Source organism: Panthera onca, chromosome D1, assembly GCF_046562875.1.
Source record: "Panthera onca isolate mPanOnc1 chromosome D1, mPanOnc1 haplotype 2, whole genome shotgun sequence".
NCBI classification, from domain to species: Eukaryota; Metazoa; Chordata; class Mammalia; order Carnivora; family Felidae; genus Panthera; species Panthera onca.
The window spans coordinates 71,742,298-71,766,038 of NC_138348.1; the positions used below are offsets into that span (position 1 = coordinate 71,742,298).

Here is a 23,741-nt window from a genome sequence, read left to right on the forward strand (position 1 = left end):
TATATAATGTCATAGAGTGCTAAGTGCTTTTAAAAACAGGTAAAATGTAATAATTACTGAAGTTATGTGACTGTTACATAAAAATGCATTATACTGTTCTGTTTACTTTTATATATGCTTGAAATTTTGCATAGGCAGTTTAAAGGGATAGTCAGAGAATGAATCTCTGTGCATATGGCAATTGAACAGAGACCTGAATGAAGTGAAAGGGCAAGATGCAAAAACATCTGGAAAAAGAATCTTTCCAGCAGGAATAACAGGAAGTATAAATAAACAAAGCATTTTGGCTGAATGATATGTTCACACCAGCTAAACTCTTCTTGGGAAGTTTCAGCTCAGTTTCTTCATTCAATCTCCTGCTAACTTTATTTATGAATTTTTCTTTATCAGGACTGATACTCTGTTTGGATCAATCCCCGTCCTTTGTTCATTAACAAAATTTTTAGCTCCTATCCAATAAAAAGAACTTTTTAGGCTCTGGAAATTATGGCAGTGAACAAGAGACAAATATCCCTGTCCTTGGAGAGGGCTTCTCTCTGGTGTGATTATCTAACCCATCTTTCATTTGCATATACTTAAGAATCTTTTTTGTGCAAAGTCCTAGAGATAGACAAGTATGTCTCCTCAACTATGGTGCTGCCCACTTCTTTACTTGTGTCTGCTTCTTATAAGAAAAAACAGACACAAGGACAGACATGTTATGTGACCAGCTAAGGATAAGAGCAAAATCATGAAAAACACCTCTCTCCTACTTGTCTGCTTTACAACCCACCCACCCCACCCCCCACATACACCCTCCCCACGTCTGATGTTCCAGAATAAGTTTTAGAAAGAAGACAAGAATTCAGGGTTCTAGACATTTACTAGGGTTGGGATCATGGGCCACATACTTGTCCTCTCAAAATCTGATTTCCTTGCTTCAAAAAGGACCACTGAAATGTGGTGACACAGAAAAAAGTCTGCTTAAGAGTTGTATAGGGCCACCAATATCAGAAATGCTCTTTGTTAATGGCATCAATAAGCACCTGCAGTGCCCTGTCAGGCCAACTGAGAGGTCCAGTGTGACATGAGAAATGTTGATGGGAATGTGGTGTGAAGGACCTTAGATAATCAGCTGGGGTTTTTTCGTACCTTTCATTTTTTTCCTTATTTTTATTAAGGTTTTTTTTTTTAATTCCAGTATAGATGATACACAGTGTTAAATTTGTTTCAGGTGCACAATATAGTGACTCAACGATTCTATACATTAGTCAGTGCTCATTATGGTATGTGTACTCTTAATCCTCATCACCTATTTCACCCATCCTCCCACCCACATCCCCTCTGGTAACTATCAGTTTGTTCTCTATAAGAGTCTGTTTTTGGTTTGTCTCTCTCTCTTTTTTTCCTTTGTTGCTTTGTTTTGTCTCTGCATGGTATTTGTCTTTCTCTGACTTACTTCTCTTAGCATTATAATCTCTAACTCTATCCATGTCGTTGCAAATGGCAAGATTTCATTCTTATTAAAATTTTTTTTAATGTTTATTTATTTTTGAAAGAGAGAGAGAGAGAGCAGGGGAGGGGCAGAAAGAGGGGGAGACACAGAATCTGAAGCAGGCTCCAGGCTCTGAGCTGTCAGCACAGAGCCCGACGTGGGGCTCAAACTCATGGACCGTGAGTTCATGACCTGAGCCTAAGTCAAATGCTCAACCAACTGAGCTACCCAGGACCCAAGATTTCATTCCTTTTTACAGCTGAATAATATTTCATTGTATGTATATACCACTTCTTTTCCATTCATCTATCGACAGACACTTGGGCTGCTTCCATAATTTGGCTATTGTAAATAATGCTGCAATAAACATAGGGATGCATGTATCCCTTTGAATTAGTGTTCCTGTATTCTTTGGATAAATACCAGTAGTGTGATTACTGTAGTAGGGTAGTTCTATTTCTAACTTCTTGAGGAACCGCATTACTGTTTTCTAGAGTGGCTGCAGCAGTTTGCATTCTCAACAACAGTTGTTGTTGCATTAGTGTTCCTTTATCTCTACATCACCATCAACACTTGTTTCTTGTGTTTTTGACTTTAGCCATTCTGACAGGTGTGAGTTGGTATCTCATTATACTCTTAATTTACATTTCCCTGATGATGAGTGATGTTGAGCATCTTTTCATGTGTCTGTTGGTTTTCTGTATATCTTCTTTGGAAAAATGTCTATTCAGGTCCTCTGCCCATATTTTAATTGGATTATTTGACTTTTCAGATGTTGAGTTGTATCAGTTCTTTAAATATTTTGGATACTAACCCTTTATCGGATATGTCATTTGCAAATATCCTCTATTCAATAGGTTGCCTTTTAGTTTGGTTGATTGTTTTCTTCACTGTGCAGAAGCTTTTTATTTCAGTGTAGTCTCAATATTTTATTTTGCTTTAGTTTCCTTTGCCTCAGGAGACATATCTAAAAAAATGCTGCTACAGCCAATTTCAGAGAAATTACTGCCTATGCTCTCTTCTAGGATTTTTATGGTCTCATATTTAGGTCTTTAATCCATTTCCTGTTTATTTTTGTATATAGCGTTAAGAAAGTGGCCCAGTTTCATGCCTCTGCATGTTGCTGTCCAGTTTTCCCAACACCATTTGTTGAAGAGACCATCTTTTCCCATTGTATATTCTTTTATACTTAGTCAAAGATTAATTGAGCATATAATCATGGGTTTATTTCTAGATTTTCTACTCTGTTCCATTGATCTATGTGTTTGTTTTATGCCAGCACCATACTGTTTTGATTACTACAGTCTGTAATATAACTTAAAGTTTAGAATTGTGATACCTCCAATTTTATTTAGCTTTTTCAACATTGCTCTGGCTATTCAGGGTCTTTTGTGGTTCCATAAAAAATTTTAGGATTGTTTGTTCTGGCTCTGTGAAGAATGCTGGTGTTATTTTGATAGGGATTGCATTGAATGTGTAGATTACTTTGGGTAGTATAGACATTTTAACAATATTTGGTCTTCCAATCCATGAGAATGGAATGTCTTTCCATTTCTTTGTGTCATTTTGAATTTCTTTCATCAGTGTTTTACACTTTTCAGAGTATAGGTCTGTGTTTTACACTTTTCAGAGTATAGGTCTTTTATCTCTTGGTTATGTATATTCCTAAGTATCTTATTGTTTTTGGTGTAATTGTAAATGGTATCACTTTGCGCCACTTCATTATTAGTGTATGGGAACACAACAGACTTCTTTACATTGATTTTGTATCTTGTGACTTTACTGAATTCATTTATCAGTTCTAGTATATTTTTGTTGGGATCTTTAGGATTTTTCTATTTATACTATCATGGCATCTGCAAATAGTGAAAGGTTTACTTCTTCCTTAACAATTTGAATGCCTTTTATTTCTTTTTGTTGTCTGATTGCTGTGGCTAGGACTTCCAGTACTATGCTGAATAAAAGTGGTGAGAGTAAACGTTTTTATTTTATTCCTGACTTTAGAGGAAAAGCTCTGTTTCCCCCATATAGTATGACGCTCACTGTGGGTTTTTCACATAAGGTCTTTGGTAGGTTAAGGTATGCTTCCTCTAGACCTACGTTGTTGAGGGTGTCTATCATGAATGGATGTTGTACTTGTCAAATGCTTTTTCTGCATCTATTCAAATGATCATATGGTTTTTATCCTTCCTCTTATTGATGTGATGTATTACGTTGATTGATTTGCAAATATTGAACCACCCTTGCATCCGAGGGATAAATCACACTTGATCGCGGCGAGTGATTTTTTTAATGTATTGTTGGATTTGGTTTGCTAGTATTTTGTTGAGGATTTTTGTATCTATGTTCATCAGAGATATTGGCCTGTAGTTCTTTTTTTGCAGTGTCTTTATCTGGTTTTGGTATCAGGGTAATGCTGGTCTCATAGAATTAGTTTGAAGTTTTCCCTCCTTTTCTATTTTTGGAATAGTTTGAAAATAGGTATTAACTGTTCTCTAAATATTTTGTAGAATTTGCTTATGAAGCCATCTGGTTCTGGACTTTTGTTTGTTGTGTTTTTTTGATTACTGATTCAATTTCTTTGCTGGTCATCAGTCTGCTCAAATTTTCTGTTTCTTCCTGCTTTAGTTTTGGTAGGTTATGCCATTTGTGCTGTGGCTTGGTAGTTTTTCAGTTGGGACATATTTCTTTGTGTCCTCATTTTGTCTAACTCTTCATGTCTGTTTTGGTGTTTTAGGTAAGTCAGCTCAGTTATGCCTCTTGTTCTTGATGGTAATGATATTATGAAGAAGAGGTCCTCTAGTGCCCTGCAGTGCAGTATCCCCAGGGCCTGGCAAAGGGAATATCTACTAGGTGTGATGGTGTGCTCTGCTGTTGAGTCTTGGTCTTTTTCCTTCATTCCAGTTGCCTGCAGAGGCTCCCTTTTCTTGTTTTGGGCAGTGTTTGCTCCCTAGCTGGGTGGGACACATTTTAATGGGTATGCAGTGGTATGCCTGCAAAATGACACCTGCCACCACTGTGTGATGTGGCCCTGAAAAACATGCAGGTTGGGAGATATGGTGCGGCTTATGCAGGTCTTCCGGGGCAGGGGCCCATAGTACCAGGACTGAGGCAAATGTTACTGGGAAGGGAAGATCTGCTAAAGAACAGGGGGTGAAGTGTGGTGCAAGCCAAGTTAGGTTGCAGAGCCTTATTGGTTCCCACAGGTGGCTGTTGTTTATGCTGGGGGGTAGGGGAATGAAACCGCACAGACCAGCTCCTTTGTTCCTGGAGTCTCCCTGTGATCCCTGATCTCTGGGTCACACTCTGAGATGAAGAAATCACTCTCCCTCTTCTCATCCCACCGTTTTTCAAACTGCTGCTTCCACGTTGTGTCTCTGCTGATTGTGGTCCTTTATCTCTCTTTTTTAAATTTTTAATTCATTAATTTAAAGTTACATCCAAATTAGTTAGCATATAGTGCCTTCTCTTTAAGGGTGGGGAATCAGCTTCCTAAAGCCGTCCAGGTCCTCCCAGAGCTGAGCACACTGGCTTTTAAAATTCCAGGCTTTAAGTCCCACTGGTTGTAAGAACTCATGAGATTGAGCCCCTCTTGCTTTCACACCCAAATGTTATGGTGATTTGTCCTCCCTGTTCAGGAGCTAGCCAGTGTGCAAGTCTGTTTCTCACCCTTCTCCACATCCCTGGCTCTCTCCCCACTGTGGACAGTCAGGGGGCCTGTATCTGGAATCCTTGGGTGTGGGTGGGAAGTTGTGGCCCCTCCTGCTGGGAGGGAAAAAGCCACCCATGCTGTGGGAAGCTGAGTTTGGAAGAAACAGGGAAAGGAGACTATTGGTTACAGTTGGTTTATTGTCCAGGAAACACAGAGTGATCTCCTGGGGTCATCTGCAGACTATTCTGTCTGTTTCACCACTGGCATCGGTCAGTATCATCAGGGCCATTTTACTCCCAAATCACACCTTCGCCCTTCCTACCTTCTGCAGTATGTCCCCTTCTCTATCTTTAGTTGTGGAGGTTGTTCTGCCAATCTTCAGATTGTTTCCTGTGTTATCAACACCGATGTCAATGAGTGTTACCTAGTTGTATTCATGCGACGAGGCGAGCTCAGAGTCCTCATACTTGGCCATCTTTCCAGCCTGTATCTTCTCTGTCTTTTTTAAATTTTGTTTTGTTTGTTTGCTAGAAATGTGTTTTCACACAAGGAGAAACAACATTTTGCTTCTTTGGGAGGAAAGATGAAGAATGAAATTACTGGTAATTTGGCGACAGCTGGGTTTTTGAGAGAGGCAGAAAGACAAACTACTGAAGTCATTTTTCGTATATTTAATGTGATTAATGTGTAAAATCCATTGCCTTTAATTTATGAGCAGTGATTTTTCTCCCATGTTAGTACCTGCTCTTTAAAGGAATGCTATATTCCTATTATTGTTATATATGTGACAAAATTACAGAAACTAAAAGCAACTCTCCAAAGTCTTGTAACAACATAATAGAGGTGAGATCAACCTGACATATTTTTAAACTTCAGCTGATGACTAATAAAAAGTTCCATTGTGAAGGACTCTGGAAAGAAAAGAATTCTAAGAAGAGGAGAGGTCCTCTTTCCTGGACCATTCGAACATATATAAACATTTTTTCAAAAACTCAGTAAGTTTTTCCTTGAAAGTAGAATCCACTTAACATATTTAAAATTGATTTACTTGTTTTCATGTGTAATGTTAATCAGCTGATAGACCAAGTATATCAGATCTCTTTTTTCTCAATGGAAAAATCCATCATCTGCAAATTGATCCAACTATATTAACAAATAAAATTACAACCAACACTTCTTGAAATCTTGTTCCTCAATAGTTCCTATTACTTCCCTCAAAACAAATTGATATAATAATAAATGAAAATAGAACTTAGACAATCTGAGAATTTATAAAATTATTGTAAGAAAGATGTTTATTAATTTAAGAAAATTGGGGCAGCTGGGTGTCTCAGTCGGTTAAGCATCCGACTTCGGCTCAGGTCATGATCTCATGGTTTGGGAGTTCGAGCCCTGTGTTGGGCTCTGTGCCAACAGCTCAGAGCCTAGAGGCTGCTTCAGATTCTGTCTGTCTGTTTCTCTCTCTATCTCTCTCTCTCCCCTCTCCTGCTTGCTCTTTCTCTCTCAAAAATAAATAAAAACATTTATGAAAATAAAAAAAAGAAAATAGATACTAATTATACCAATATTTCCCAAAAGGAGTTTCAAAGAACAATACTGTAAGGGAGAAAAAAGTATTTTGTAGTCAAATAAATTTGGGAAATGTGTTAAGGAAGTTTTTATTTGTTTATTTAAAAATTTATTTAATTCAAAACTCCTCTAGACCTTTCACATGCCAAGAATGCCTTATAAATCTCCAGGCAGGGGTAAACAATACTTTGTAAACATTATTTCATCATAAATTGTTTCTCCATAAAATATCTGCCAAGATTTTGGAGAATAGGGAACAAGTTAGAAATGGAGAATCAAGACAAAATATTACTCTTTAACAGACTACTGTCCTTGCTAGGTTTCAGAAAGAATACCTTTTGCTACAATAGACATTGCAAAAATTATTTTAAAGATTAAGTGGGTGGGAATTAAAGTGCATTTATTTATTTAACATGTAATAATGGAAAGTTACCATAAGTAAAGCCCACTACTACCTGCTGCAGCAAAACAAACAAACAAACAAACAAACAAAAACAGAAAGACGATTAATTGTAATGTCTGTCCACAAGAGGGATGCAAAGTGGGAAGTGGCAGGGACACTGCACTTAGTATAAAACGAAGCACCATCTGAGAAGTTACTTAACGTGTGTTATATATCCATGTTCCATATATACACAACGCTTTGTACTTTTCACATATTATCTGTCATAATCTTAACACCTTATGAGGTAGTTATAGTACTATTATCCCCATGTAGCAAATGAGGACCCTGAGACCAGGAGAAGTGCCATGACCAGTCTGAAATTCCACATGTTCAGATGGAGGATGAGGAAGAGTAAAGGTGAGGAGAGACAGATCAGGGTCAGGGTCTAGTCTGTAAAGAGAACCTTCTAGTTTGTGCATCTGTCACAGATCTAAATACATCTTCCTGCTCAGAAATAAGATGTGCTTTCCTGATAGCCATTGGTCAAATGTGAGAATTACCTGGAACTAACTCTGCCTGCAGGAAAGGAAGAGCACCATTGCCATACAGCTGCTTTGTCTGAGCAGCCGTGGGTTCCATCCTACAGGTGATAAAAGTGAAAAAGAATGCATATAGACACTTTGCCAATGATAGTCTTTGCAGTGAGAGGAAGAGGAACCACTGCCCTCAGCGAAAGCTAAATGGGTTTAAATGTTGGAACTGTTCAGTGGTGTTTAGGTGTTACACCCATGCACTCGCACTGTTAAAAAACACTTCCGTTGTGGAGGTTCCACCAAGGACACACATGGGGGTGGGGAGGTTGAATAGCTCTGTGGTTACCATTCTGAAATTCTCCATCCTTGATTTCTCTGTCACCATAAAACTACTGTTTAATTACATTTTGATAAACACAAGTTTCTTAGGAATTAAAAATATCACATTATAGAAGAATAGACTATACTCAATAAATATATTTTAAAAGAATAAACAAAGGATGCGATGTGCTAGCCTAAGACATAAAAGATCTTGGAATTATTAGCTGGATCCACTCGAAATGGAGGGTGTGAAAAGGCAGTATACGAAGATAAGATGAAATAAATATTTTTTCTTAATAGTCACTAGGTGGATAACAACACTCAACAATTCCATGGTGTTTTAAAGATTAAAAAACACATTTGTATGAATTTCTGATTTGATCTCAGACCAATTGTGTGTCAGCAAAATATGGCAAAAATGTACATTCCTCCATATATTCTCTCTGGGTTGATGTCAAAGGAAGTACTGCTTTCAATGATGTTTCAAGGGATAACAAGCCTCAGGAGCAGTGAGGTTTCTACAGGGAATTGCTATCTTTAATTAACTATACAGTCAAAGGATTATTTTTCTGACCATAATAAATTTATAGGCCTACTCTTTTTGTTTATGGAAAGATACTACAATGCAAAACCATCACCCTTTTCCTTGCCTATCCTGACAACAATGGAGCTATGTGTGGTTGGCACAGTGCTAAATGCTCTAGATGAATTATTTATCATTATTAAATGAGAGCTAAATGTTATTATTTGACTTCATTGATTAGGAGACTGAGGTTCTGGAAGTTTAAATATTTGCTCAAGGCCAAACATCTAATAAGGGGCTTATGTCTACCACCTGAAAGAACTCCATTTCTGTTTAGAAAACAAACAACCCAAAACTTTCCAAAACAGGAGTTTTCTCATCAGAGAAATAATAATTGAATGTTTTATAAACGATTAGTAACTCCCTTTACACACAGAAATATTTTTACCTTAAAGTCTATTTTATCTGAAATAATTTTGCTTTGATTAGAATTTCTCTACCATATTCCTCACCTGCTTTACTTTCAGCCTTTCTTTATCTTTCTGTTTTGAGCAAATCTCTTGAAAACTGCCTACTGCTCTATTATTCCAGTCTTACAGCCTTTTCTTTGAACTGTAGAACTGAGTTCAGTTAAGGCGAGCCACTTACAACAGTGTCATCTTGTCCTGTTTATCTGTCTCTCTTTGACTATTTATTTCTTCCCCTCTCTTCCTTCCTTGACTACTTTTATATTGTTAGTCTCTGCTTTCAGTTTTCTGTAAGTAAATTGTAATGTTTCACATGGTGAATTTATTTTTATGATGTTGCTTGGGATTTACTGGTACCTCTGAATTTGAGCTATTTTTTCTTCAAATATATAGCCTATATTCTTTCTTTTTCCCCTTCCTAATGGAAGGCTAATATAAAGAAATGCAGGAACTTCTCCCTCCATCCACTATTTCTTAAGCCTTTCTTTCCTACTGTCCATATTTGTGTCTCTTTATGCCACATTCTTGATAATTATTTCAGTTCTATTTGACAATCTATGGTTGTGTTAATCTGCTAAGTTTATGATATTGTATCTTTCATTTGTAGAGGCTCTATTGGCCCCCTTTCCAGGCTGCCTTGAGAAGTTTGTCTTTTGTCTCTTAATCATTATTCTAATGCTCTGGTTTATTCTTTTAGATATACTAAGCATTTGTTTTATACTTTTTGAATATAAAATTTCTATTAAAATATACTCATGGTATTTTTCCCCTCATTTTTAGAACTATGAGCTCATATTCCTTGGTGTCTTGTATAGAGGAATCCTTTGGAGATTAAAATGTGTCCCCCAAAGAGGATTTTCATTTTTCTTTACCAGATAACAGGAGGATGCCATGAATTTACAATCACTCCAAATTTTTGTCTCTGGGTTTATTGGGCTACATACATATTATGATTTCACTGTTCCAATCCAAGCGAGATGGAATGTATGGTCACTAAGTATTGGGGAAGAATTTTTTTTTAATTCTTCTCAGAGCCAAGGACAAAGTGAGTCAATCATCCCCACTATCCCCTTCTGTATATCAGGCTATTTAATCTCTACTTAATACACTGTGAATGGATTCTAGGCCATTTTCAGGGGTCTCTGATTCACTCTCCTACCCTCCTCAGGGTCCAGACCTCATCTCTTGTCCATCAACATAAGCCCATTGAAACCAGCTCTAACATTTGGGGATAGATAGACACATTGGTAAGAGCAAATATGAGCTCAAGTACTCACTTCACTTACTAGTCTAGATAGCAACTTCTTATGGCTTATGACCCAGAGCAATGTCATTCATTCATGTTCTACCATCTCAAACATGTATTAAAAACTATTTGAGTGTGTGTGTGTGTGTGTGTGTGTGTGTGTGTGTGTTAAGAAACATTTTTAGATTTTTTGCATGCTGTATTATCTAGTATGCTATATTTATTTTTCACTCTTAAGCACACACACACACACATACACACACATGTAGATGAATCCTTACTATTAAACTTAGTCCCTATAGAAAATTAAGGAGAAATGTTTTTTCTCTTTTTATTTTGTTTTATGTATTGGCTAATGTAGGCTTGATCTGCTGGCATGCAACTTGAAACTTCTATTCATATGCAAAAAAACAGTTAAAATAACATTAAAGAAAAGCCAGCAAACTGTTCAACTGTTCAAACACTAGTACTTAACTGGAAACATGAATTACAAGCTGACCAATCCCTACTAAATTTTCAAGTGTAACATCTAGGCAAATTTCACACCCCACTCTAACATATATTTAAACACAGCTGTAACCCTCACTAAAATAAAATTTCCTCTGAAAGCTTTTAGAGGGAATATAGTCAGTTAAAATAAACACCCTTTAAGATTGAGTTTAGATTTTAGACTTTTGTACTACAATCAGCTTTTCCAACCAAGAGTCCTATTTTATAAATTTTATTTAATTTGAACTGTTTTTTATTTAGATAATAATGAATTCTTTATTTCTTGTCAACTTCTATGGCTTCAGGCTCAAATAATTTACAATTTTTTTTTCTCAGACAAGTCATTCCATCATTTTCCTGTCTCTCCTTTTCCTACATGGCTACTGATCTTCCTGCTGAAAGCTAGGTGTAGAGAAAGCTTTTCTCTTAATTGCTGGCTAACTTTAGTTTCTTTAAGCTTTCATACCTGAGATTATATTTTGTTTTGGCTATTTCCTTTCCATTAGTTTAGAGAGAGTTCAATTTAATTAGGAAATAGACCATGGCTTCTACTGTATTATGCATCTTGCTGTCTTCAAAGCCAAAAAGGAAAAAAAAAAAAAAAAAGGAGAGAGAGAGAGACAGAGGAGAGAGAGAGTGGGGGTGGGTGGGGCAGAAAAGGTGGGACAAATAAGCAAAATAATGTTGCAGAATATAATTCAGTATAAATGAACCAAAGTCTTTCGTTCAAATGAAAAGATTGTCAAGCTGCAATAAAAAAAAAAAAACAAAAAACAAAAAACAAAACAGAGCAACAGGTCTTTTCAAGAGATTCAAAAGATTAGGTGTCTTATATCAAACTTATACTTTGTATACTTTATACAAAGAAGTTGAAAGTTAAAGGGTAAAGTATAGGAGGGAAATTCTAGCAAAAGCAAAATAGTTGTAGTTACATTGATTTCAGATAAAATAGACTTTAAGGAAAAACATTACTATAGATATACTGTTGCTAATTACTAATAATCCAGCTATCTATGCTTTCAGATGTTTCCTTTGTCATCAAAGACAGATGACTATGAGGAGGAAGACTCGTTTCTACTCTCTTCTCTCCTGCTTTGCCTGCTGAGCATGTATCTCTTCCCTGGCAACAGATGTAGTAAAATGTGACTGAAGGGAATGAAAAGCCCTTAATTAGGCTGTGACTAAGATGATGTGGCTCGTTTCTCTTCAAAGTGTGGTTCTCAGATCAACAGCATCAATTTTACCAGATAACTTGTTAGAAAGAGAACTTAAGTCCCAACTTCAGATTTATTAAATCAGAATCTGTGTTTTACTAAGATTTCAGGGTGATTCACATGTATATTAAAGTCTGAAAAGCACTGCTCCTGTGCATCTTCCAGGGAACTCCATAATGTCAATAGTGAAGTGGGATTTCCCCTTTACTTTTCTCGTGTATTCTGTGAACATTGTCTTCTCTGAGAGTTTCTGAAAGTGATGAGCTAGTGATTTCAAGATCTGGAGGATAATGTCTACTATCTGAATATGAATATTTCCCAACATTGTATGATCAACAAGGAATGCTAATAAAATCACACATAACCCATGACTTCAACATTACTAGGAGACAGGGAATATCTGTTATAGAAAAATAATCACTAAGCACTAACAGAAAAAAAAAAAAAAAGTGGTTGAAATGGAAGATAGGCAACTAATGTCCAAATTACATACAACCGTAGTCTCCAAAAACCAAACCAAACCACTACAATCACACAGAACTAAAAAAATAAAGTCCAAGAAACTAAAAATTCAGGAATACCATCAATAAAATCTCACCCTATTAAGTTGCATGGGCTTTGGTAATTAACTGTAATATTAGTAGATTTCATGAGTGTATGGATTTTAATGTCCTGCCTCAGCTTCCCCTGCCATCCTTTTTTCCTTTCCTAGGTGAACTCCAAAATGTTGATTTCAATGTTGAGACATTTACCAACTGCAACATTTTCCAGACAGAATGAATAATCACTCTATTGCAAGAAGTTTAAGTCATTCTAGCTTCTATGCTTATTAAACAATTGATCAGAGATTCTTAGTAAACAAGAGGGAAATTATATAATTAATAAGTAAAACTGACAGAAGAAACAGGTGTAACAGGCAAAATACCACACATGGAAGTGGTTGGAAAACAATGAAACCCCATAAGAATAAAACATAATTTTCTAAGTACAGCCAGCCCTACTGTCTAGACATTGCCAGATTTCTTCCTTTGGTTTTATCACTAACTCAGAAACCCAAGAAAACCAGGATGCTGTGTTAAAATAGTGTAGCCCATTAGTTATCTCCAGTTGCTGGTAATTAGTAGGCACCAAACAAATATTTGTTGAAAGAAGTACTGAAAAAAAAATCTGTTCAACATGTTCATTTGCCTTTAACTTCAAGACCACTATAGTCAAGTCCTCATTCACTGTTGGGGAGAATGCTCTTAGTAGGGTGAAATATTCTATTCTCAAAACTTCCACAGCAATTTTTTTCAGTACAGAAATTTTAACAGTAAAAATCTGCCTTTCAAAATCCTAGTAGGAGGAAAAATACAACTTAAAAGAGTTATTATGGAAAATTTAAGGAAGATAATAAAACTATGTTTTTAATATATAGTAACATAGAAAATTAGAATGTAGGTTCTCAGATCTAGTTTAAATCATGGCTTTACCAGATGGTGGCTACATGACCTTGATCAAGTTACCTATCACTCTGTGCCTCAGTTACATCCTTTGTAAATAGACAGGGATCTAAATAATACATGTCTCACTGGTTATTGTGAGGATTAAATGAATTAATTCAGGCAAGGCAAAGGACACTGGCTGTCTACGCTTTATCTCTTTTTCCTTCTTCATTCCTAACTCTTGGGTGGTGTTATAGTAATGTGCCCACTTAAAAAAGAGTTTAGGATAACTAGGTATAAGAAGTTCTCGGTTGGGGTTCTGAGAAATTCCTTGAAAGGGAGGCCAACTCAGCCCTCATGCACCTTGCATGCACTTTGCTCTTCTTCCTTCCGCCTGGAATGAGGATATGGTGGCTGAAGCTGAGAAGTCCTCTTGCAACCATGAGAGCAAACGAGAGGAGAGGTACAGACACCTCAGATGTGAGGTGCTGACAATGAACACATTCCAGCCACCAATTATCTTGGTACTTCCTGTTACATGAGAACAATAAGCCCTCATCATTTTAAGCTACATTTCTACTTTATGTAGCTGGATGGGAATACACCTGATCAGCTTTTAACACTGTTCTTGGACACGGTAAGCATTTGACAAACATTAGATATTATTATTAAAAATAATAAAGGGTTGTAATTCGCATCCATTTAATGCTAATTTAAATGTACATTTTTGGAAAATTATTTTCCTGTCTTATCTTTATCTGATTAGCTTTCACTTTAAATAAAAAGTTCTTCTAATGAAAAAAAAATCAAAAACTATCCCAGACTCTTAGCTCCAAATCCTAAAATGAGGTGTACTAACAACAGATACTCTTCATTGAACATTTAATTTAATCCAGGGCCTACACTTGTTCTATATACAACTCCCCTCCTAATCCACATGATAGCTTTCTCAGGAGGTATAACCTCCCCTTTTGCTGGACCAGGAACTAAAGCTCAAAAATGTTAAGTAATTTTCCCGAGGCAGGAAAGACTTATTCAGTTCCTTTTGAGTCTGATTCCAAAGCTCATTTCCTTAATGATCACATATTAATTTATTACAGTAATAAATTATTTTGGTTAGGGATAAAACAAAAAGGCGAATAAAGTCTGAAAAGGGCACACTGTGCCAAGGAACTTCTGGAAAATCCTGCTTTGCAGGCTGGAAGGGTTTGGGGCCATCCTTCATATAACAATTCTTTCTTTATCTGGGAAAAAGATGAACGTCTCTGTTTCTCTGGAGAGGATGGTTTTGGAATTTTAGACCATTCTACTCCCAGGAGATAATCATATCAGTAAAAACAACTAGAAGTGAGAGGGTGTTAAAAAGGCTGAAACAGTATTTAAAATCTATCTTGCTCTAATGGTTCTCGAACATTAGTGTGCATCAGAATTTCCTAGAAGGTTTATTAAAAACACAGGACTGGGTTCCACCCCCAGATTTTCAGAGTCAGTAAATCAGGGCTAACATCTGAGATTTTTATTTCTAACATTATCCCATGTGACATTGATGTTGCTGGTAGAGCAGATAAAGAGGATAGGGAGTGAGTTGGGGCAGGTGGTGATTTTAAATATGTTGATCAGGGTAGGCCCTTAACATCTATGTCAGTTAAGACTTGGTGGGATTGATAGGTGATGGCCCACATTGTTTGGACTTTAGGAACAACTTAAGGAAAGACACTTCACCAGCAGCAGGTTAAGAAATCTCTACTTCATGTGTGATTTTTTACCTAATTCAATCACGTATAAATAAAAGCAACACTGTTTAAAAAACCACTTTGACTGATGTTTGTTTCTTGGAAGTCTGAATTATTCAATCACGTCTTACGAATAGAAGCCATTAATTAATTTAGGGTTTGCAAAGAGAAAAATTCTGACAAGGAATTCTAACAAACAGATATATTATTAAAATTATACCACCATAAACCGTTATGACTTGATAAGTTTAATATAAGGCTTTTTTTAAAGTTTATTTATTTTTTGAGGGGGGCGGGTGAAGAGACATAATCCCAACCAGGCGCTGCGCTAACAGCACTAATATAAGGCTGCTTTAAAATTCACCTAATCTAGGGGCTCCTGGGTAGCTCGGTCTGTTAAGTGTCCAACTCTTGATATTGGCTCAGGTCATGACCTCACAGTTTGTGGGTTCAAGCTCCAGATAGGGTTCTCTGCTGTCAGCACAGAATCTGCTTGGGATTCTCTGTGTCCCTCTCTCTCTGCCCCTCCCCCATTCTCTCTTAAAAATAAACACTTAAAAAATGAGTAAATAAGATAAAATTCACCTAATCTATAGAATTCATAAACAGCATCTGAAATCATGGTTTAACTCTGATGACACCACCCTCTTGTAGAGCTGAGAATATTGTTAATGAGCTAGAAATCACTTTATGAAAAAAGGAGGCAGTTCCAGTACAAGGAAGTTAAGGTGGGAATTTAAGATTTGTAACAAAAGAAGAACTTCAGGCCACTTTCTCTCTCACCTGACAGACAATCTCTGAGTCAAAACAAACAAACCAATGAACAGTAATCTCAGAAACTAAAAATACCTAGTGTCTGAGAAGATATATGATAGCAGAGAGTGCAGGACGGGGCAGAACAACGTAAGTAGATGGCTTGCAAAGGTGCTAGATAGAAAAGCACACATGTGTACTTTATCCCCTAGAAACTGTTTACTTTCTCAGCTCATTTTGGGATTTTGGCTGTCTGGCCTCCCAGCTGCAGGTTCCTCTTGGCCCTATCCTTGATCCCCTCCTTACTTGAGTCCGGATAAGCTCATCTCTCACTCAGCACTGAGGTATCCTTGCTGCCTTCCCACTAGCCTTGCACTAACATAATTTCTTGATTTATCACATGTCTGGGCCAGTCTTCCCAATTTCAGCACTGCCTCAGTTTTTGTAGGGTTGTTTGTAGGGTTTGGCGGTCCACTTTGCTTCTGCAATCCTGACAGCAGGGTTTCTATGCGTGACTGTCAGCCCAGGGGCTGGGACCTACTTCCAGCTTAATTCTGACATCTTGCTTGCCTACCTTTGCGAGTATCAAATGAACTGAGAATCCTCATTACTGCATTCCATACTCTAGTCAGAATATCAACTTGTTAGATCTCTTGCCAGATGGGTATTGGCATATCACCCACTACACAAAAGAAAACCTAAGTGTAGGGATGAGAAGATGAGAAACAATAACCCTTTAGGGAAAGGCAAGACTAAAATGTTAGGCATAGCTGTACTTGTGGAAGCTGTACACAGTTGCCTTTGTCAGAACAATGGCTGCCTTCTGGCAGGATCCAGACTGAAGACACTAAGGCAGGCCATATGGTAGGAACTTTCCCCCACCCTGAGTTAAGGCATAGCTTCGAGAAAAGGCAGAAGAGAGCTGAGAATGAGGACTGGTGGAGAGAATCTGCATTTGCAAGGTACTTTGTATTGTTTTATTGAACTGTCACAAAGTCTTACAGAGTAGAATTATGCCAGGCACTGTGCATTCCTCAAAGCAATATTAGAGAGAAGCTACTTGTGAAATAACAAGAAATATTGATTTTGGTGTCTGCCCCTGGCTCCCAACACAGAGCTCCTAAATCTCTTGGAATTTCCTGGGTGATGGGAACCTATTTTTTTCTAATGAGGTGCCTCTTGGTAGGCTCGTGGAAGGGGGCTACTAGCCACCACAAGCACCAGGCCATGATTAAAAGCTTCGAATGTTCAGCTCTATATTTTCTGGAGAGAGAAGCCAAGCAGGAATTGAAGTTAATAATCAATCATGCCTCTGTGATGAAACCTCCATAAACTCCAATGCTGTGGGGTTCAGAGAGCTTCCAGGTTGGTGAACACATCTACAGTCTAGGGAGGGTGGTGCAGCTCAACTCTATGGTGACAGAAGCTCCTGGACTCAAGACCCTTCTAGACCTTGCCCTATGTATCTCTTCATCTGGCTGTTCATGTTCATCTGTGTCCTTTATCATATTCTTTACTACATAGTAAATCCATAAAGTATTTCTGGGTTCTGTAAGCTGTTCTGGCAAATGATTAAATCTGAGGAGAAGGTCATGGGAATTTCTGATTTGTAGCCAATTTGGGTAGAGATTGTGGGTACACTGGGGACCTACTACCTGCTGTTGGCATTAGAAATGAGGGTGGACAGTCATATGGGAATGGGGTCTACACTAACTGTGGTTAGTGTCTGAACTGAATTGAATGTAGGACACCCAGCTGGTATTGAAGAATTGGTTGGTGTGGGAAAAACCACACCCTACATCTGGTGTCTGAAGAATTGTATGTGAGAGTAAAAGAAATAGGGAGTTTTTCCTATGGTACCATTATTACCTCCATTTGAAACAGAAACCAAAAAAAAAAAAAAAAAAAAAAAAATGCTCAGAGAGACCTGCCACTTGTCCCCAGTCATGGGACCATGAATCCAGGATGTGATCCAAGTGAAAATGCTTGAAACCCTTCTTTGAACTCCTTCTTCTCCCTGCCCCGCCCCTTCAGTTTTCATCCTCCTGCCCTTTGTCCAGTAGCCATGACATTCTTGTCATGTGCCTCCTAAAATCCTGAGATATCTACCTGCTTTTCCCTGTTACTATCACCACAAAATTGATCCTTTCTCATTGATTTCCTGAATATAAAATTATCAACTAGCTAGTGTGCTAGCCCTCATGTCCTCATGTACCTCATGTCCCTCTCTGGCTCCATGGTAAACTATGAAAATGTGAATCTAAGGATTTTGCTCCTTTGCTTAAAGATCTTTTATGATGTTCCATTGTCTTCACAACAAAGTCCAAGCTCCTGTAAATGACCATCCAGCTCCTTCATGGAGTGGTCCCTGCCCTCATTTCTCCTTACACCCTAGCCCTTCAGTGTGTGTTTACACAAACTGTATACATGTGCACATACACACAATGTATACATGTGCACACATATTGTATACATGTGCACATACACACATGTACACACACACACACACACACACAAAGGCTTTTCAGCAAGAATACCTGAAGGTGATCAATGAACAACCCACTTCCATGGCTCTATATGCTGTTATGCACCTCTTCATCTGGCTCCATACCATTTGTCAAGACTTAACTCAAAGGGAAAATTAAACATCACATGAATTACCTAGATAGGAAGACACTTGCTCTTCTCTTCTTCCACTGAATTTAGTGCATTGATCTATAACTATGGGCCTTTCCATTAAAGTCTGATTCTGCCTTTTCCTCACTAGACCCTAGGTCCCTCAAAGCCACATGCTATGTCCTTATTATTTTTGTATTCTCAGTAATTGTGACTGTCTCTAGTGCACAGTAATTGTTCAATAAATATTTGAAGGATGGATTAATGGAAAAGTGGAGAGAAGAATGAATGAGAGACAGTATGGCATAATTAGGTATAATTTAGGGACCAGGCAGACCTTGAGTTTGGGATCCAGCTCTTTTATATGACTTTGGATAAGTCACTTCACCCTCATTTACATAAACAGATGAAATCTGGAAAAGTCTTCTGAGGCTTCGCAGTTTAAGTGTATCACATGATATCACCATTTGAAGCCATTTTTAAGCAGTCCATTAGAAATGGTAAGGCATTGCTTTTATTGTCTAAATAATGAAGGTTATCCTGTGGTAGTAAACCACATCAAAGGGGAATAGTTCTGAATTTTATCGTAAATAATATTCCTTTCTCTTAATAATTATGAAATCCAGAGAACTTGATCTTCATGAGAACCAAATAAAGATATGTAACATTTTATTCCTACATTTTCACAGTATTTTTATGCACATTCTGGTTAAACTTCCAGAGTCATTGGATCATGTTTTGCTGGCCTAATTGCTAAAATGGTTGCAAGTCATTTGTGAGTAAAATTATTCCAAATGTCTTCCAATCGCTTTACGTCTCCAAGCTGCATCCATAAGGATATGAGTATTTATAGCTACTCTCTTGTTTAAATACATTATAAACCTAAATCCTTCAAAGTTAATGACAGTGACACCAAAGAAATGAGCAACAAACCTTATGTTTCATTATCTCCATTTCTTTCCTCTAACCTATGAATCAACATTTGTTTTGTACTGGGTATACATTCATTTTCTTCTTTTCATTCTTATGTTTCTTTTTTAAAAAAAAATTAATGTTTATTTTTGAGAAAGAGGGACACAAAATGCAAGCAGGGGAGGAGCAGAGAGAGAGGGAGACACAGAATCCCAAGCAGGCTTCGGACTCTGAGCTGTCAGCACAGAGCCAGATGCGGGGCTCGAACCCACGAACTGTGAGATCATGACATGAACCGAAGTTGGACGCTTAACTGACTAAGCCACTCAGGCACCCCTCATCTGTCTCTAACAATGGTCACACCTATTCATGCTGCAAGAGTTTTCATGATGCAACATCTCCAAATACATCCTGATGAGAATGGATGTGCTGGGCTTTGGCAATGCGTCAAATGGAAGATCACAAATGTAAAAATGTGATGAATGAACAGTATTATATTTTGGAATAATGTTTCCCAGCAGGGAACATTTTTTTTCCCCTAATGGCTTTCCATTAAAACACACACACACACACACACACACACACACACACACACACACTTCAAGAACTGGTCAGTTCTCTTCTTCACAAATATTTTTTCACTGAATAAAATGTACTCTTTTCCCTATTTCATTATCTGTTAGGTCATCTCTTGATAACAAGATGCTTAAGATTATAGGTACGATATGCTGACTGGAGATCCTACCCTCAATTCAATTACCACCGTCCACTTATCAGCTTTTATTAACCAGGGTAGAGTGTGGATCACTAGAAGGTCAGCTACACTATGCTCTGCGAAAATCACCCTGTAACACTACACGATATAGGGCAACAAGTTACTTCTTAAACAATATTTCAGCTTTTAAAACATGTCTCACTAATAGAGTCTGTATTTAGTGAGTCACTAAAACAAGCAAAAAAGTGAGGGGAAAAAAATCTTAGCGTAAACAGGTATACTGCATTATGAATGAAAGCAACAAATACTAATGGTCTGATTACATTTTCAGCTTTCTGGAAATTTTTGCATGTCACAAAATTACAAATTCCTTGACTTATTTGTTATCTTCAATAACAAATAAATGATATTATATTTGCAAGTGAATACAAATGAGAGACTAAATGAGGATATTTAAAACCATGAATAATTCAAAAATAGTTTAAATTAGGTCTAGACATACACAAATCCCTGCCCACTTACATTTACTGAATGGCCCTTAGCACAATGGTCTCTTCTACCCCAGCATTCTTTACATGGGCATTACTACATGCCCAGAGTTTTTGTTCCTATGCTCTATTCTGGACCAATTTAACACTCTTCAGGCACAGCACAAATAGAATTCTATTATCCTTTCTCTGTTCTCAGCACCTCCTAAAATTCCACTGCCAAACTAGACATTATATGGGCAATGGGAGGATGCAGATGCTTAATATTCTATAACTTGAATAAACTAACTGTATTTAATCCAGAATTTTTTCATAAATGTTCAGACCCAGAAACCTTTAATTAGCATGCTTTCATTTGATAGTTCAGAAAACTGAAACTCATAAAGCTGTTAAGTGGTCACCAAAGCAGTGCCTCACATCAGCAATAGTTTAGAAATATTAAATAAATAGTACTTCCCTAAATATTAGTAAGGGCAGGTTAACAGAAGTATCCTGTTATAAGATCAATGAACGATCTATTTCCCTAAGGTGTTTGGAAACATGCAATTCTAGTTAATTCTATATGTAATTTTAAACGAATAACACTTGCAGCTAGAATGAAGTATGTGTCAAGTTGAGTTCTAAGTATTTTTTCATTTATTAATTTATTCAGTCTTCATAACACCCCTAAGTGGTAAGTATTATTATCTCACACCTTCCACACAGGTGGATCTGAGGCACAGAGGGTTAGGTGACCCAAGTCACAAAGTCAGCTGGTAAGACAGTCTGCTTCAGAGTCTGTACTCTTAATCACCACGACATGGGGTATGTGGCATCAGTGGACGACTTTTATTCTTCCAGTCCACAGATGCAAACAAAACAAAATGAAACAAAACAAAACAAGTTTACCCTAAGGATTAGACACTGACAAAGGATCGCCACATGGCATCTCTGTTAAATATTAGCATGAATCACATCACTATCAGAAAAGTAATCTAAGAGCAAAAAAGATACATGTAAGAACATACAGCTAAGGAAACTTAGGGAAATAGCTGCAAACAGATTACCAACAGAGAAATGACTGTGATTCCCCTCTTCAAGCAAAAGTATCAGGCGGACAGTAAGCCTAAGAGGCAGAAGAACAGGCATCAGTGGCCTCTAAACAGCAGCTGGAGACAAAAACACTGACAGACATGTGTCAATTCCTTCGGGTTCCTCTGTGCTCCCTGTCAATACGTATATGAAACACCATGTATGCATGGAAGGCTGTCCAGGCTTTTTGTCTGTCCCTGAGGAGGAACCCCATCAGGGGACTAGAAGATTATTACTTAAGATTAAATCTGGATTAATATCAAAGACAAAGAACAGGTAATTTGGATTCTGTATTTAATTTTGTTATCAGAGTTAAAGAAATACTATCAAAGCTAAATATTAGAGGAAAAAATTATTCTAGAAAGTGAAATTCAGTGGATACTTGAAAACACTGCCAAACAAAAGAATGAGTCATTTATCATATTGATTGGCTTTGATGAAGTATATATAAATCAAGCTCTAATTCTTTAACTTGGTGAGCTTCCTTTTCTATATCAGATACCAGATTATTCACTCTCCAGCTTGTTGTATGGTAGCTAGTAAATACAATAAGACATTCATGAAGTAGAAGGTGCACCAAGCTTCTACAGGAGGGATCAAGATACTAGCATCCATCAGCTTTTAGGGAAAAGGATGCCTAATAAAAAAAAAAAAAAACCCTGCTACTTCCTTATTTTCTGGAAAGATGAAGGCATATTCCTTCAACCAATAAGTAACCTCTGGCATCTAAGAGAAGAAAGAGATTCTACTTCCCATAATTATCAAGATAGTAAAGAGGAATATACAGAAATTACTAAAATCGTAGCTAACATGTGGGTTATTTGAAAACCACTTATTACAACATGAATGAATCCTTGCATTTAAAGGTTAGAAAACAGGAAACCAGATGAGGGAACACCCACAAAATATCTGTTGCTACTGATACAGATTCAAGCAAAAAGGAGCACGGCCAGGCACCTATAAGAGCAGGTAACTTACAGTCTGCACTCTGCACATGCTCCCAGTCACAGCTGGGCTGTACCACAAGCAAGTCTTTTTTCTCTGACCCAGCTGTGGGTTAAGACATTACAGTACAGGAGATGCCCTACTTAATTAGGTTAGGGTATTCTAGCTTTTTCAGAAATCCTTAGAAAGAAAACATTGTTTTTTACCTCCCAAATCTCTCCCGTCACCACACCCCTCCCCTTCCCAAGATCCACTGAACTCCTAGTGCTTACTTGGGATAATTTCTAGATTGAATGAAGGGTAGAATCTCAGAGTCTTGACTAGATGGAGGAAGTAGTAAGTCTCGAAATCGTTCTGTCAAAAGAAAAATAAACATCAAGTTGTGAAAAAAATCATTCACGGAAATAATGTCAAAATTAAATTATTACCTATTCTTTTAATTTGTCAATTATTTTGACTGCACATCTTTTATTAGAAATGTACCCACCATTTTATGTAGTACTAAAATATGTCTATTTTACTTTAATGACTCTCTTTTTATGATTAAGATATTGCAACAACTACAAATACAAATATAAAAAGTACTCATTAGTGTAGACTAGCAAAATCTTGTAATTGAAAGATTAGAAGAGATATTTATGACCAATAAATATACCTAGAAAATACACAATCTCATTAGTAACCTGGGAAGTGGCAATCAAAACTACATACGGATAGATAGCATTCACATCATGTGGCATTAGATTGACAGAAATTAATCTCATAAGATGAAGTGTTAGAGAGGATGTGGATCAACATAAGCTCATATATTTCTGGTGGGAATGCAAACTGGTACAATAGCTTTGGAAAACAATGTGGGATTATCTTTTAAATTTAACCTCTGCACAACCTAAATGCCTATATTGCCATTCTGATGTATATACTTGCAGAAACGTTCACATAATGTCTTAGGCAGCAAGTAAAAGAACATTCATAGCAGTACTATTCATTACAACATAAAGACAAACCACTCAATTGCCCATCAACAGAAGAATTGACAATCTGTAGCATAGACACACAATGGAATATTAATTGAAGTGAAACAGAATGAATTCAGTTACAAATAAAAGCATAGTAAAATAGTGAGTGGAAAAAATACTAGTAGATTACATACAGAAGAATATCATATATTGAGTTAAAAAAACAACCAATGTATTGTTTACATGTTATAT

The 23,741-nt window shown here is 37.1% G+C and overlaps 1 protein-coding gene across 4 annotated transcripts in view; it reads right to left on the reverse strand.

Moving 5' to 3' along the window:
• The window catches only part of NOX4 (NADPH oxidase 4), a 167,987-nt gene that overhangs the window by 30,203 nt on the left and 114,043 nt on the right, over nt 1–23,741 (reverse strand). For all 4 annotated transcript variants that reach the window (XM_078433013.2, XM_078433012.2, XM_078433015.2 and 1 more), the window contains one exon: nt 22,803–22,884. In XM_078433013.2, coding sequence (XP_078289139.1) covers nt 22,803–22,884 — 82 coding nt within the window. The remainder of the gene's footprint in view (nt 1–22,802; nt 22,885–23,741) is intronic.